Source organism: Microcebus murinus, chromosome 31 (assembly GCF_040939455.1).
Source record: "Microcebus murinus isolate Inina chromosome 31, M.murinus_Inina_mat1.0, whole genome shotgun sequence".
NCBI lineage: Eukaryota > Metazoa > Chordata > Mammalia > Primates > Cheirogaleidae > Microcebus > Microcebus murinus.
In genome coordinates this window covers 1075803-1090175 of record NC_134134.1, presented here as the reverse complement: position 1 = coordinate 1090175, position 14373 = coordinate 1075803, and the positions used below count along the sequence as shown (strand labels likewise).

At 33.5% G+C, this 14373-nt stretch overlaps 1 protein-coding gene across 1 annotated transcript in view; it reads right to left on the bottom strand.

Moving 5' to 3' along the window:
• Nucleotides 1-603: 603 nt before the first annotated feature.
• Nucleotides 604-14373, bottom strand: part of LOC142865674 (uncharacterized) — a 144349-nt gene continuing 130579 nt past the window's right edge. Inside the window, 3 exon segments of the mRNA XM_075998856.1 lie at nt 604-608; nt 1710-1808; nt 1893-2669. Of these exon segments, the coding sequence (XP_075854971.1) occupies nt 604-608; nt 1710-1808; nt 1893-2669 (881 nt within the window).

Here is a 14373-nt window from a genome sequence, read left to right as displayed (position 1 = left end):
GAAAAAAAACCCCTCCTATCACTCAATTAAAGCAGAATGTGATGTGCACAGTGCCAATCCACTGAGACATTTCAAAGGTACAACATAAAGTTGTTACTGGACATAGCTAGGCAAATCCTTTTACATACATGTTATCTAGATAATAATTTTCTGTGAACAAAGAAGAAAGAAGACTGGACAGCCCTATTTGTCATAAACGGTGCACCCTAAACTTACTTGGTTATCAGTGAGACTTTCGTTTTTTGGTAATTGGTTAATTTCAAATAAAATACATGGGTGTGAAGTTATTGCAGGAGGAGATAATTTTGCAACTTAAAGAGAAATGCAGGATAGAATGTAATAAGTAGTCATGGTGTGTTAAGAAATGTATGGCTTTTCATTAAGTACAAAATCTTTATTATAAGCATTATAGTAACAATGTAATTATACATATAATGAAAAAGAGCTTTGGAAACATTATTCTTCAAAGTAAAGACACTGATAAAATGGATCAGAAGTGATGTCTTTTTACTCTGTAACCCCACAGTACATTTTTACAACACATTATCTCCAACTGTGAGTTACATTGGATAGGTTAAAGTTGGTGCAAAAATAACACTTTGTTCAATCTACAACATGTTTGACACATTAAAATTATTTTTAATCTAATGAAACAAATTAAGTTTACATGTAATCTAAAAATATTCCAAATTTCATTTGATTTTATTATCTATCATAATGTATAATATTAAAACAAGTTATTTCTAATATTGTAATTTTTCATTCTGATTATAATGAGAAGAATATTAGCCTGTATACCCACATCATACATCACTTGAGATACTGTTTGTTATAAGAAAAATCCATAGTACCTCTCCACTTCATAAATCTTACATTTCAGTGATTTTAATTTCCCATGGAAAAGTACATGAATAATGCCTACTGAATACACAAAGACTACTAATAAATGCAATGTAGCTATCATTAACTACACACATTCACATACACGCTTAGAATGAAAACATACCATCTACTGTATTTAAAGTTGAACACTAGTATTTGCTTGTCAAAAAGGAAAAAAAAATTATACATTTTATATTTTTACCCTACCCTGACCAGAAAGTATATTTTACATGTAATTATAACTCTCACAAAATCTCTCTCTTTTTAAAACTGACATACAAGTAAATCAACTAACTATTTTAACTGGGTGGTACTCTGTAATCAACAACCTGGTTTAAAGAAATTTTTGAATGTGTTAGTGCATTAGTGTATTACACTGTGAGTCCTCTGATATTTGTTTAGACTTGATTCTTCATGAAATGTGTTCTGAAATTCATTATATCTGTAGAGTAATTTTAACTATCAATTCTTTGTGGTTCTCTAAAGTATATCTTTTGCATAAATATTTTTTCACATTCATTGTATTTGTAAGATGTCTATCTCTTAAAATTTTTGTGATGTTGCGGAATGTTGGAGAAATTTTGGAGCATTTTTTTCAGTGTAAGTTCTCCCATGTCCAGTAAGATCTCTGTTGTAACTAAAAGTATTGTCAGCACTCTACATTATGATTGTTTACTTGAAGTATAAGTACTGTTGTGCATTTTAAAGCTAATACTTAGGGAAAGCACTTCCATACTGATTACATTTATCTCACTTTTATCAAGTATAATGTATTTGGTGTTGAATAAAATGTGAGCAGTTATTAAAGACTTTGCCACAATTCTCACATTCATGGAATTTTTCTCTGTTATGCCTTCTTTTATGAAGATTAAGGTGTGAGGACTGGGAAAATGCTTTGCCACATTCCTCACATTTGTATGGTTTCTCTCCTGTATAGATTCATTTATGTAGAGTGAAGTCTCTGAGCTGGTAAAAGACTTTGCCACATTCTACAACATTTTAGGGTTTACCTCCAGTATGAATTCTTTTATGTTGAGTAAGGCCTGAACACTGGGTAAAAGCTTTGCCACATTCTTCACATTTGTAGGGTTTCTCTCCAGTATGAATTCTTTTATGTTGAGTAAGGTTTGAAGACTGGTTAAAGGCTTTGCCACATTCTTCACATTTGTAGGGTTTCTCTCCAGTATGAATTCTTTTATGTAGAATAAGGGTTGAGGACAAGTTAAAGGCTTTGCCACATTCTTCACATTTGTAGGGTTTCTCGCCAGTATGAATCCCTTTATGTTGACTAAGGCTTGAGAACTGGATAAAGGCTTTGTCACATTCTTCACATTTGTAGGGTTTCTCTCCAGTATGGATTCTTTTATGTAGGGTAAGGATTGAGGACCGGTTAAAGGCTTTGCCACATTCTTCACATTTGTAGGGTTTCTCTCCAGTATGAATTCTTTTATGTAGAGTAAGGTTTGTGCAACAGGTAAAGGCTTTGCCACATTCTTCACATTTGTAGGGTTTCTCTCCACTATGAATTCTTTTATGTTGAGTAAGGCTTGAGAACAGGTTAAAAGCTTTGTCACATTCATCACATTTGTAGGGTTTCTCTCCAGTATGGATTCTTTTATGATGAGTAAGGATTGAGAACTGGTTAAAGGCTTTGCCACATTCTCCACATTTGTAGGGTTTCTCTCCAGTATGAATTCTTTTATGTACAGTAAGGTTTGTGCACCAGGAAAAGGCTCTGCCACATTCTTCACATTTGTAGGGTTTCTCTCCAGTATGAATTCTTTTATGTATAGTAAGGTTTGTGCAACAGGTAAAGGCTTTGCCACATTCTTCACATTTGTAGGGTCTCTCCAGTGTGAATTCTCCTATGTATAATAAGTTTTGAGCAACAGTTAAAGGGTTTTCCACATTCTTCACACTTGTAGGATTTCTCTGTGGTATGAATTTTTCTATGTCCAGAAACATTAGAACTGTGGTTAAAAGTTTTGCTACATTCTTTAAGTTTGAAACTTTTCTCTCCAGTATGTCTTGTCTTGTGGTTATTTAGATTTGATGATTTGCTAAAGACATTTATACATTTATTACATTGGACGATTTTTCTATGGCAAGTTGACAAACATTGGGTAAGACCATCAGAACATACTTTCTGCTTCTTACACTCAGCCACACACTCCCAGTCTCTTCTTAAGTGTATATTTTCAAGGCCACGGCTTCCATATAGTCTCATTATTGATTTCTGAAAGGGGTCTTTTATGCCCTGCTCTGGTAATTGGTCTTTGGTGCAATAGTGAGACAGTTCTGAAAGAAATGAAAATAACAAAGTATCTCACTAACCAGACTCAGGTTAATATACTTCACAATTTGAATATATAAAACTATACAAAGCACGTTAGCAAGAAAGCACAATAGAATACCATGGTCTTACTTCCATCATAGATGTATGACCTTAAAAACATACTTACAACCATGATTCTTTTACAAATCATAACTGCTAATAGTTCATAGCACCCCAACTGAGAAAAACACCAAGAACCACAGGAAGGGAAGGAAACTTTGTTGCATTTACCCACCAAAGCCCTTCCTCCATGCTGACACTGAGTTATCACTTTAGTAGTAAAATCCCATCTCCTGGATTCCCTTTCAAAAGAGAATGAAACTATGGGCACATGTCCACACATGTGTTTTTTGTGGCCTTTCCAAAGGCTGGTTTCCACCTCCCTTGACAACTACATAACTCTCTGAGAAAAATATCCACATATTAAGAATAAAATTCTGGAATATCATAATGATGTTGGGCAAAATATTTAATTATGCTATAAAATTTGAAAGGCAAAATAAAAAAAGATCATTGCCATGTGTTAATTTCTATACTATATTAAAGGACATAATTATTGACATTGATATCATAAAGGTGAGGGCAGATGTAAAGATTAAGAATTTTTATATGCAACTGAAGTAGTTATTCATTTAACATAAGTAGTAAGTTCAAAGATTTTAAGTAGTTCTTACAGTGATCATCAGAAAAAATGTTTATAGAGATAAAAGAAAGCTAGGCAAAGAAACAAAATATGTCACTAAAAATCAGTGAGGCACAATGCAGGACAGAAGGAGAGAAAGAAAGAAAAGACAGTGACAAAAGTTATATAAAACAATTAACATAAGAGAAATTGTAAGTCCTTCCTTTGAGAAAATTACGTAAATTTTATGTACTAGTGTTTCCAGTCAGAGGCACAGTTAAATAAAGAGTTAAAAAAAATCCAACTATATTCTATCTAAAGCGACTTGACTTAATTCCTGGTGAGAACAATAGACTACAACTAGAAGGATATAGCAAGATATATCAGAAAAACATTTAGCATCTAAGAGCAGTGGAGTTCAAAATTATATTAGGCACATTATTTTGAAGTAAAAAACGTTATAATTTTTAAAATATACTTTAAGTCAAAACTGTCACAAGAGAAAAAAAGGCAATAAATATAAAAAGTGGTCATTCACGGAGGGCCTATGACAATAATACATTTATATGATATCTATCTTTATCTCACATCAAGGTTATCAAATATATTTTTATAAAGCATTGACAGAAATGAAGCAAGAAATAGACAACAAAATAATACGTTACTTTGATATTCTATTCCACTTTCAATAATAATAAAACCAGTCAATTATTAATAAGAAAACAAAAGATTTGAAAACACTACAGAGCAATTAGACCTAACAGATATATTGGAAACACTCTACAGAATAATAGTAGAATATACAATCTCATTGATAGCTCATAAAACGTTCTTCCTAAAAAACTACCTGTTCAGCCACAAGTCTTAACCAATTTTAGAAAATTGAAATTTTACTCACTTTAATTTTTGACTATAATGGAATGAAACTGAAAATAAATAATAGAAGAAACACAGAAAAATTTACAAATATAGGAAAATAAACAACACACTCTTGAATACGTTCTTCTTCAACAGAAGAAGACCTAATGTTGTGAAGATATCCAGATTGATCTACAGATTAAATGCAATTCCTTTCAAATTCTCAATTTCAGTTTTTGAATAATAGAAACAGCAAACTTTTCCTTCAGAAGTTTCATTAAATGTAAATGGTTTAGTCTCTCAAATGAAAAATAAGATGAATGTATGTATAAAAACAAACAGAACTCTACAATATGCCACCTACAAAATCCTTCCTTTAAAAGCTCTAAAAAGTCAAATGGTTGAAAGTAATGTAAAAAACACTACATAAATAATAGGAAGGGGATATTGTGGCCATAATTAAAGAAAATACACTTTAAGTCAAAAGCCATCAGAAGAGACAAAGACTTTTATAATGACAAAATCGGTCATTTAGGAGAAATCTATAGCACAGAACACACATAGACAGATGATATACATGTAATGTACACATTTTAGGTTAGATATTTTTTAAATATATATTATATATCAGGGCTTTGCATGATATGTGATTATTTCAATGATGAATATATAAGGCTATGCCTCATATATATGATTTCAATGATGAATACAAAAATTTGACAGAAGATAAATAAGAAAACAGATAATGGGAAAGACATTATAGACTAGTTAGATGTAAAAGACATTTAAAGAGGTCTGCAGTCAAAAGCAGCAGAATACACTATGGTTTCAATCATACATGGTAAATGCTATTAGGACACTTAAGTCTTATCAAGTTGAAGAACCCTAAAATCATACAACATATATTTTTTGACAAAATTGAAGTGGAACTAGAAATCAAAAGCACAATATAAACTGGCTAATACAAAAATATGTCAAAATTAAACACATTCTTTAATGCATTCATGCTCAATGGTCAGATGATTTAAAATTGTTAAGATCCTGACACTGTTTTAGTAGATGTAACATGAAATGCATAATAAAGAAAAAGGAAGAGAAGAAAAATGGGATTGTATCACACTTCAAATTTTTTTGCAGAAAGGAAAAACTTAGTAGAGTAAAAATGCCTCCTTTTAAATGGGTAAAAATAGATGCAAATCAAATATTTGATTGAAGTTAACATGGTGAATAAGTAAAAATTGATTAAAATTCAAAAACAATGGTGAATAGTTTGACTAATAAATGGACAATAGATTGTTCTGGCATTTCTGCAAGGAAGATATACTAATGGACAAACATAATTTGAAAGCATCCTAAAAATTATTAAACTATAGAGAAATCAAAACAATATCACAATGATTTACCATCTCACATGCATTACATTGAGAACTTAAAAGTAAATAAAAGCCTATGCAAATACATACATATGGTGAGAATGTATAGAAAGGGAAATGCTGCCATGTTATTCTGAGCCTTTGATTCTAAAAATTACAAAAAAATTGAAATAGAACAGATCACAAATTTAAAATATATGAGGAATCAAAATCAGCTCTATGGTGGGTAAAGAAGGATGCACTTGTTTTTCCCCCAAAGAACAAAAAAATTTGACAGCCATCCATGGAAAATTACAATTATCTGAATTTGGGGACTTAAATGGAAGGTCATTAAACTCTAGTGGAACCATAGATCTGGGAAGGTGATTTAGAATATTCAGGCTCTCATCCAGCTGACAAACTTAAGGACCCATTGTCCTGAATACAGACTGCAACATGGGTCAACCATCTTAGATATGCAGTCTCCAATGGTTCCCTGTGACAAAGTTGGAGTGGTGTTTCTCATCCAGAGACTTTGGGAGAGACACAGCCATCTGCAGCCATGGAGGCAGACTTGAATAACTTGGTCTTGCTATCATCTGTAAAGCAGAACTGTGACTCTGTTACAGCAGTCTGAACTATAGTCCATGTCCAGTTCTTTCAGTGCATAGATCCACACAGCGACCTGCAGGGACTCTTCCAAGGTACTCACTGGGAGCCACACTCAGCCACACATATAGTATCAGCCCTAAAATATGCAGACTGAAATGCACAACCATACCCTAGTATGTGGCATACACATCCTAATCCTGAAGGCAACCAGTTTACCCAGAAACAAGAGAGGATTGGAAACTATCCAAGCCCTTTGGAACTGGCCCACCAGATGCAGACTCCACTGCAGAGCAAGGGGCAGCCTTGTGACCTAGCTACAGAAACTCTTCATTGTAAACCCAGTGGAGATTCCTTTAGCCCAAATACTCAAAAGAAAAAAATCTTTACCTTCCAAAACCAGTTTATAAAATCTGGGAAAGCTATTTAATCCTTCATATGCACAGATACCAATATAAGGTTAATGTGTAACCTCTCTTAATGCTTCTATTTTATCAAATTACTACAAGACCTAAGCAGAAAAATTAGGCAATAACATGACCAGATCCACTCAAATTAGAAAGGAAAAAATAAAAATAACACTATTTGCAGATGACATTATCATATATATGAAGAACAATAAAGAAGATAGGAAGAAAGCTTTAAAAGTAATAAAACCCCCACTTAAGTCACGGGATGTAAAATTTACATACAGATATCAGTTTCTTTTCTATACACCAATAAAGTACACAATAAAAAAGGAAAATACTCTCATGTACAATACCATCAAGATAATAGATTTCTGAGAAAAAAAAATTAACATTTGGTTAAAAAAACCTCTTACACTGACTACTCTATGATATTAATAAAAGAAATTGAAGATGACATGAGGAAATAGAAATATATTATCCAAAAGAATGTATACATTCAATGCACTCCCTATCAAAATTCCAGGGGCATTACTTGACAGTATTAACCAAAAATTCTAATATTTATATGATCTCACAAACACCATTAATGAACCCTATGCATAATTAGAAAGAAGAAAAAAGGTTCCAGCATCACACTTTCAGATTTCAAAATAAATTTTAAGGTGGGAGTAATAAAAACAGCTAAATATGTGCCTAAAATCCAACACAAATAACAATGGGAGAGAATGGAGAACTCAGAAATAAACCAAAACATATAAGGTCAAGTAACATTTATGTGGGCACTAGTAATGCACAATGCAGAAAGTATGGCTCTTCCATGCTTGGTGCTTGAAAACTGGATACCCAAAAACTAATGAATAAAAGCAGACTATTTTTTTCTTATATGACACCCAAAATGTAACTCCATATGTAATAAAGATTTAAATGGAAGATATAAAACTGTAATGTATCTTAGAAAAATTGTATAAAGAAAAGGAGAAATATGAGAAAACCTTGACCTAAGACTTGCAATTATCTTTTTTTTGGATATGACACAATAAGCACTGGACCAAAATATGAACAATTTTGGCTGCATCAAACTTAAAATCCTCTGCACAGCAAGGAAAAAAACAAAATAAGAAAATATATAGGATGGGGGAAAATATTTTCAATGTTTATATTGTATAAAATGTTAACACCCAAAATATATAGGAAACTCATATTTTTCAAATGCAAAACAATGTCATCACCCACTTAAAAATAAGCAAAAGTTTATGTAGATTATTTTCAAAGAAAACATACCAGTTTTCAACAGGAAACATGAAGAGTAACACAGCATAACCAAAACATCTTGTAAACACAAATGAAAACTATGATAAGGGATCACCGCACAAGTGTTAAATGGCTAATGTTTGAAACAAGAGACATAACATGTGAGGACAAGAGTGTGCAGGAAATCAATCCCTATAGACTGTTACTGATTGTAAATGGATAGTGTTGTCATAGAGATTTGTTAAAAATATAAATAACACAACTGCCTTATCATTCACCAATTCTACCTATAACCATGTAATATCAGTATCTGAAGAAGATTTTGCACCCCATATATATTGCACCATTATGCACATTTTCCAAGAAAATGGAAACAAACTAAATGCCTGCTTTGATGAATAGATTAAAAAATGACTGCACAAACACATACCATATAATATTACTAAGACATGAAAATGATAAATATCCTGCCATTTCAACAACATAGATGGACATAGTAGGCATTATGCTAAGTAAAATCAGCCATTCCCAGAAAGATAAATACTGCTATGGATAATTATTTTTAAAAAGTTGAATTTACAAAAATAAAGAGTACAACAGTGGTTTCCAGGGTGTAGAGTCAGGAAAAATGAGGAGATGTTTAAGAGTAAAATCTTTTAGTTATAAGATGAATAGATCTTGGAGATCTATTGTATGGCAACATGATTAGGGTTATTAATAATGTTTTATATGCTTAAAATTTGTTAAGACCATAGACCTCTCTATTAATAAATTTTCTCAGTATAATTAAATGGTAAATATGTGAGATGATGGAATAGTTTATGCCCTTTATTATATTGTTTTACTATTTATACACACATCAGATCACTACAGTGTGTACAATAAATATATACAGTTATACAATTCTTATTTGTGGAAACTTCCATCCATTAAACATCCCATACACAGAAATATATGCACACATACACACATATGAATGGCACAATTCTGATGCTACTAAACAGGGGGAAATTATGGAATATAAGTTATCAAAATAGTGTGAATCAATTGGGAATATAAATATATTCATGTATGTGAAGCACTGAATGAGACAGATTATTTTGGAATTCTATAGGGTGAGAGTGCAAAATAAACTATATTATAGTTTTGGTATTTGGCTATAATAAAGTTGAAAATTTACTCTTACTTATACTAGAAAAAGATTACTTAGAAGTGAAATAACATTAGATTTTCTTACATTTAGGCAGAGGCTATGCATTTGTACAAAGTTAGTGAGCCTCACTTTCTGTAGACTTGCCTCTGAAAACTTAGAATTGGAAATCATGATGCAGAAAATATGACTATCTTTCCCTAGGGTTTCTGGTATTACAGAAACAAATCCAAATATCTCCACTATTCCCCTTTACACATTTCAGAAATGACGCATCAAAAGGAACTTAAAACAGGGAGCTGGGCATGGAGGATCACACGTATAATCCCAGCACTTTTGGAGGCCAAGCAAGAAGGATCACTTGAGGCCAGGATTTTATACCAGCCCTAGCAACATAAGGAGATTCCATTTTTACCAGATAATAATAATAATGAAAAATAATGGCTGGCCATGATAATTCATACCCATAGTTCTAGCTACTTGGAAGACAGAGGTTTTAGGATCCCTGGAGCCCAGATGTTTGAGTTTTCAGTAAGCTATGATCAGCCACTGTAGTCAAGAAATGGCAGGAGAGCAAAACCCTGTCAAAAGATGGTTTAATGTAGTGGTCTTCAAAATATGCACAGATAGTCCCATAACTCATAAACTCCGCCTGCACAGATAGTCCCATCTATTAGCAATGCTAATAGATAATGTAGTCCCTTATAAGCTATCACAAGAAGTATGGCTCTCACTGACTTCTAAAGATGATCACTTCATGGGTAGAATTCTTAGAGAGTTAAAGAGCCTGGGACAAAAGATTTCCTTCTGGAAGATAAAGAGCAATGTACACAGGCTTCTAAAAATCATTTCCAACTGAACAGAATATTCCAAGCCACTTTTAAATATCTGCCTTCCTCTTTGAGATATACCTCTCTGACATTAGTTATGTGCTTCACTGAATCTCACCTACCTGGATATTTAACTATTGTTTCCTCTTTCTTCATAATCCAGGGCTCTATCCTTTGCTCCAGACATGCAATCAGCTCTGGCTTTGAGACAGCAAAACCTGTTTCATTAGAAAAATTTCACATGACTCTTACTGAAGACTTTCCAATTACTAATGCAGTACTATCCTTAGTAAACAGAACATTACAGAAAATTCTATAAAATTCATTTGCAACATATTGTTTTCTCACACACCCTGTAGAATGATAAAAAATTATTTCTAATTATGATGAGGGCACCAATTCCCACTAGCACTAAATAAATAAAAGGTGGAAATTCTATTCTAAGGTGCAGGCAACAATTATATACCCTGATTTCTAGTGTAACTACTAATCTAGTGTGAAATATACATATCACTCCAAGAAAGGGTAAGGTTCAACGTAACATGAGACATCTACTGATTTTATTTTACACAACAACAATCTTCCAATTTTCTGTAAAAGCATGGATATTAAATTCATTCATGTAAAGTTGATACTTTTAAGGAACTATCTACAAAAATATACTAATGGCCTTAATGTGGAATAGGAATTCTGTACATAAGTGATCCTCACCAAGGGAGACCAGGTTTCCATAGTTCTCCAACATCACATCCCTATACAAATTCCTCTGAGCATTGTCAAGGCATGCCCACTCTTCTGGAGAGAATTCTACAGCCACATCCTGGAATGTCACCATCTCCTGTAAAAAGACACATATTTCCCAAGTGGCCATAGAGAGAGTTATTCATTTGACTACAAGGAAAATAAGTTATGAGAACTTTTTCTGACATATGCGTGAATAGAATTATCCAATGAGATATTTTTTAGCATATTGATATTCTTGAACATATTCTCTTATTCACAGGAATGAGGATCAGAAAAGATGTATGAAACTGTGTGCATATGATTCTGCTTTAGAGGATAAAGTATTTAATACAAAATTAAAGGCCTCAGTACAGTAATATAAATATATGGGTGTTATATTTATATTATATCAGTAAATTGTGCATATTTCTCACATAGGGAAACATAGAGATTTAGAAAGTATCACCTAATTTTGATCAGTACAATAAAGAACTGGAGATTTTTTTAAAATCAGGCTCTGATTCAGTAGATCTGGGGTGTAGTCTGAACCTCTGCTGTCACATAATATAACTACTGATAACAATGCTGCTTGGCTAAGGAGAGTATATTGTCAATATCCAATAAGTGGTAGACTTTGAATTTATCTCAGTTCATCTGAACAGAACACAGATAATAGCCCTCATTTTTCAAAGCAATATATAAGAATAATATAGAGCTTCCAGATTTAATGTGATGCCTCAGGCACATCAGTCAGTAAATCTCCACAAGACACTTAACAATAAAGAAAAAAAAACAATTAACTTTATATTGGATGAATCTGTCAGAGAGCATCTTAAGCAAGTGAATGAAATTAACATAACTTTAGCTGCACAAATTGGTGTTAGGCATCGTTGCAAAGAGGAGGACACAAATCACTGCTGGGATGGTAGTGGCCAACAATATGTAACCATGAAGAATCATCAATTTATACAAATTTCAGATACTGATACTTCCTATATTTTCTTGTCTTTAATAATGTATTTAAATAGTTTAGCATCATACAGAGCAACTCTTCTATTTTCGCTTTTCCCCATATTTTTGTGGTTATTCTTTTCAATCAATGCTATCTTCTTTTGAAATTTTCCTAATGATATTTTATGTAGAGCTAATGAAGCATCCAGATTATACATTGAGAGTACATGTTTCCCTTCCTCACTCAAATCCAAAGACTCTATCCCATCCCCAGGACGAATCTCAGACATTCACACTATTCCATCTTGACCTGTCACAATGGGAACATTTTCAATATTACATGTCATACAGTACTTATGAAACTTGGTTTTTGTAGTAAGAAGCTTGTGGGAGAGAATATAGAGCAGGTTCTGTTATATAGGGAGGAAGGATTTTCCAGAGCTCCTTGACTATAATAAGAAGAAAGAAAAACATGTAGTTACAAAACTTTTTAGGCATATACATCAGAAGTAAGAAGTAAATTTTACAAGTTCAAAAAACTAAAGTTCTACATGACTTTCTAGGAGAAAGAGTAGACACAACCCCCAAATTAGGACACACTTACCTGAAAATCAGCCATTTCTTCTCCCTCTTCTCCTACTCTGAAATTCCTTTTCAGGTGAGATTGTGTAGAATGATTATAATTAAATCTTCAGACTATGCTTAAATGAGTCAGCACAATTTGTTCCCTTGTTTCCACAATATTCACAAGCAGGAGGAACATAAAATGAATAAAGGCTACACTCAGTTGTTCTTGGTCATAGAAAAGATTCAGCTATGATCAGCTCATTCATGTAAACCAAAATGTGAGGTTCTCCTATCTTTTCTTCTGGTTACCTTCCCCTGCTACAGGTGCCAGAAGTTTTTGCTACAGGAATGGGAATCTGAACCAAACTGATCTGCTTCTACCAAACCCAGAGAGCAGAACCTGTGACTTCCCTCTAGAACAAAGGCTAAACTCAATTCACATGAATAGATGCAGAAGTCCTAATGCTTGACGCTGGTATCAAATTAGAATTTTGTGGGGCACAATTAAAACCACATGGATTCCCATCCAACTCAAAAGGCAGGTGATGGTGTTTTTTCAATCCAGCCAGATTATCCTAATTGAAAGCCTGGGCTCAGAGGTAATTACCTTAAAATTGTCTCTGAAACATCAATGTGAATGTCAATCATGTGGTACTGTGGGCCTCACTCTAAGAATTGTGATCTGCTGGTGTGGAAGGGCTACATTAATTGGGTTACTTATTGTGTCCCCTTTTAGTCCTGATGTTGCTCAAACTTGACCCAATATTAGTAGTACTCAGATAGTGACAGCAAGCACAGCATATATACTGCCTTTTGCCCAACTCTCATCACAACATATACTTAATTTCCAATGCGAAGTGCAGCATAATGCAATGTCTACGGAGCATGTGCTATGTGCTCAGAAGTATAGTTTGTTGCACTGTGAAGAGCATTTACATTGTGAGATTTAATCCTTGTTATGCCAGAAAAGGTGAGTAGTAAGTGTACAATAATTTACAGAAACATTTAGATGTGGTGCCAGCATTTCTATTCTTCTCGCACAACTATAATATGACAAGACACAAGATCTAGAAAATTGTTTACACTCACCCCAATAGGTCCTTTCAAAGTCAACTTACAAGTCCTTGGTAATCTCTTACACTGCAGCATATACCTCCCCTGAGATTTTTGGTCCATCCTCAGTCCAAATCATGTCCCTTTATTACAAATTCCAGGTTGAGGCCAGGCCTAGATTGCACTGAACTTTTGTATTCTTTGCATTTACAGAGAAGGAAATAAAACAGGAAGAGAAATTCCTCTTTGCAACCTGCTCTAATGCATCCTGAGGAATCTCAGACCTTGGATTCAGAATTCAGAGCTGCAGATTTAAGTCTCTAGAGAGGCATGGATTCAGTAGGGCTCACTGCACATTTCCTTGAATTTGGGCAAGAAGAGAAGGCAGAAAGGGGGTTTATGTGTCCAATTCAGTGCGCATAATCTTGTTCTCATTTGTGTCTGGGGCCGATCGTCTCTGAATCCATTTCAGTGCTAAAGATGTGAGATGCATTTAGAGAAAGGATGGAACTACTGGTTATTATCCTATGAGAGTGTATTCACAGGAATATGGTCTAAGTATGCTCTGGAGGGACAGTAGACACCAAAGAGGCCTAAAGAACATACTGTATGCAGATGTGGGTCAGTGAGGCTCTGTGTTGCACACTTGCAGGTTACATACTGCAAACTCAAGAAGGAATCTACTGTTCAAAGCCCTTCTAATTGAGAAGTGGTGGGTACATTTTACGTTTATGTTGCATTTTCAATTCTGGAAAGTTGTCAGGAAATATTAAAAGTAAA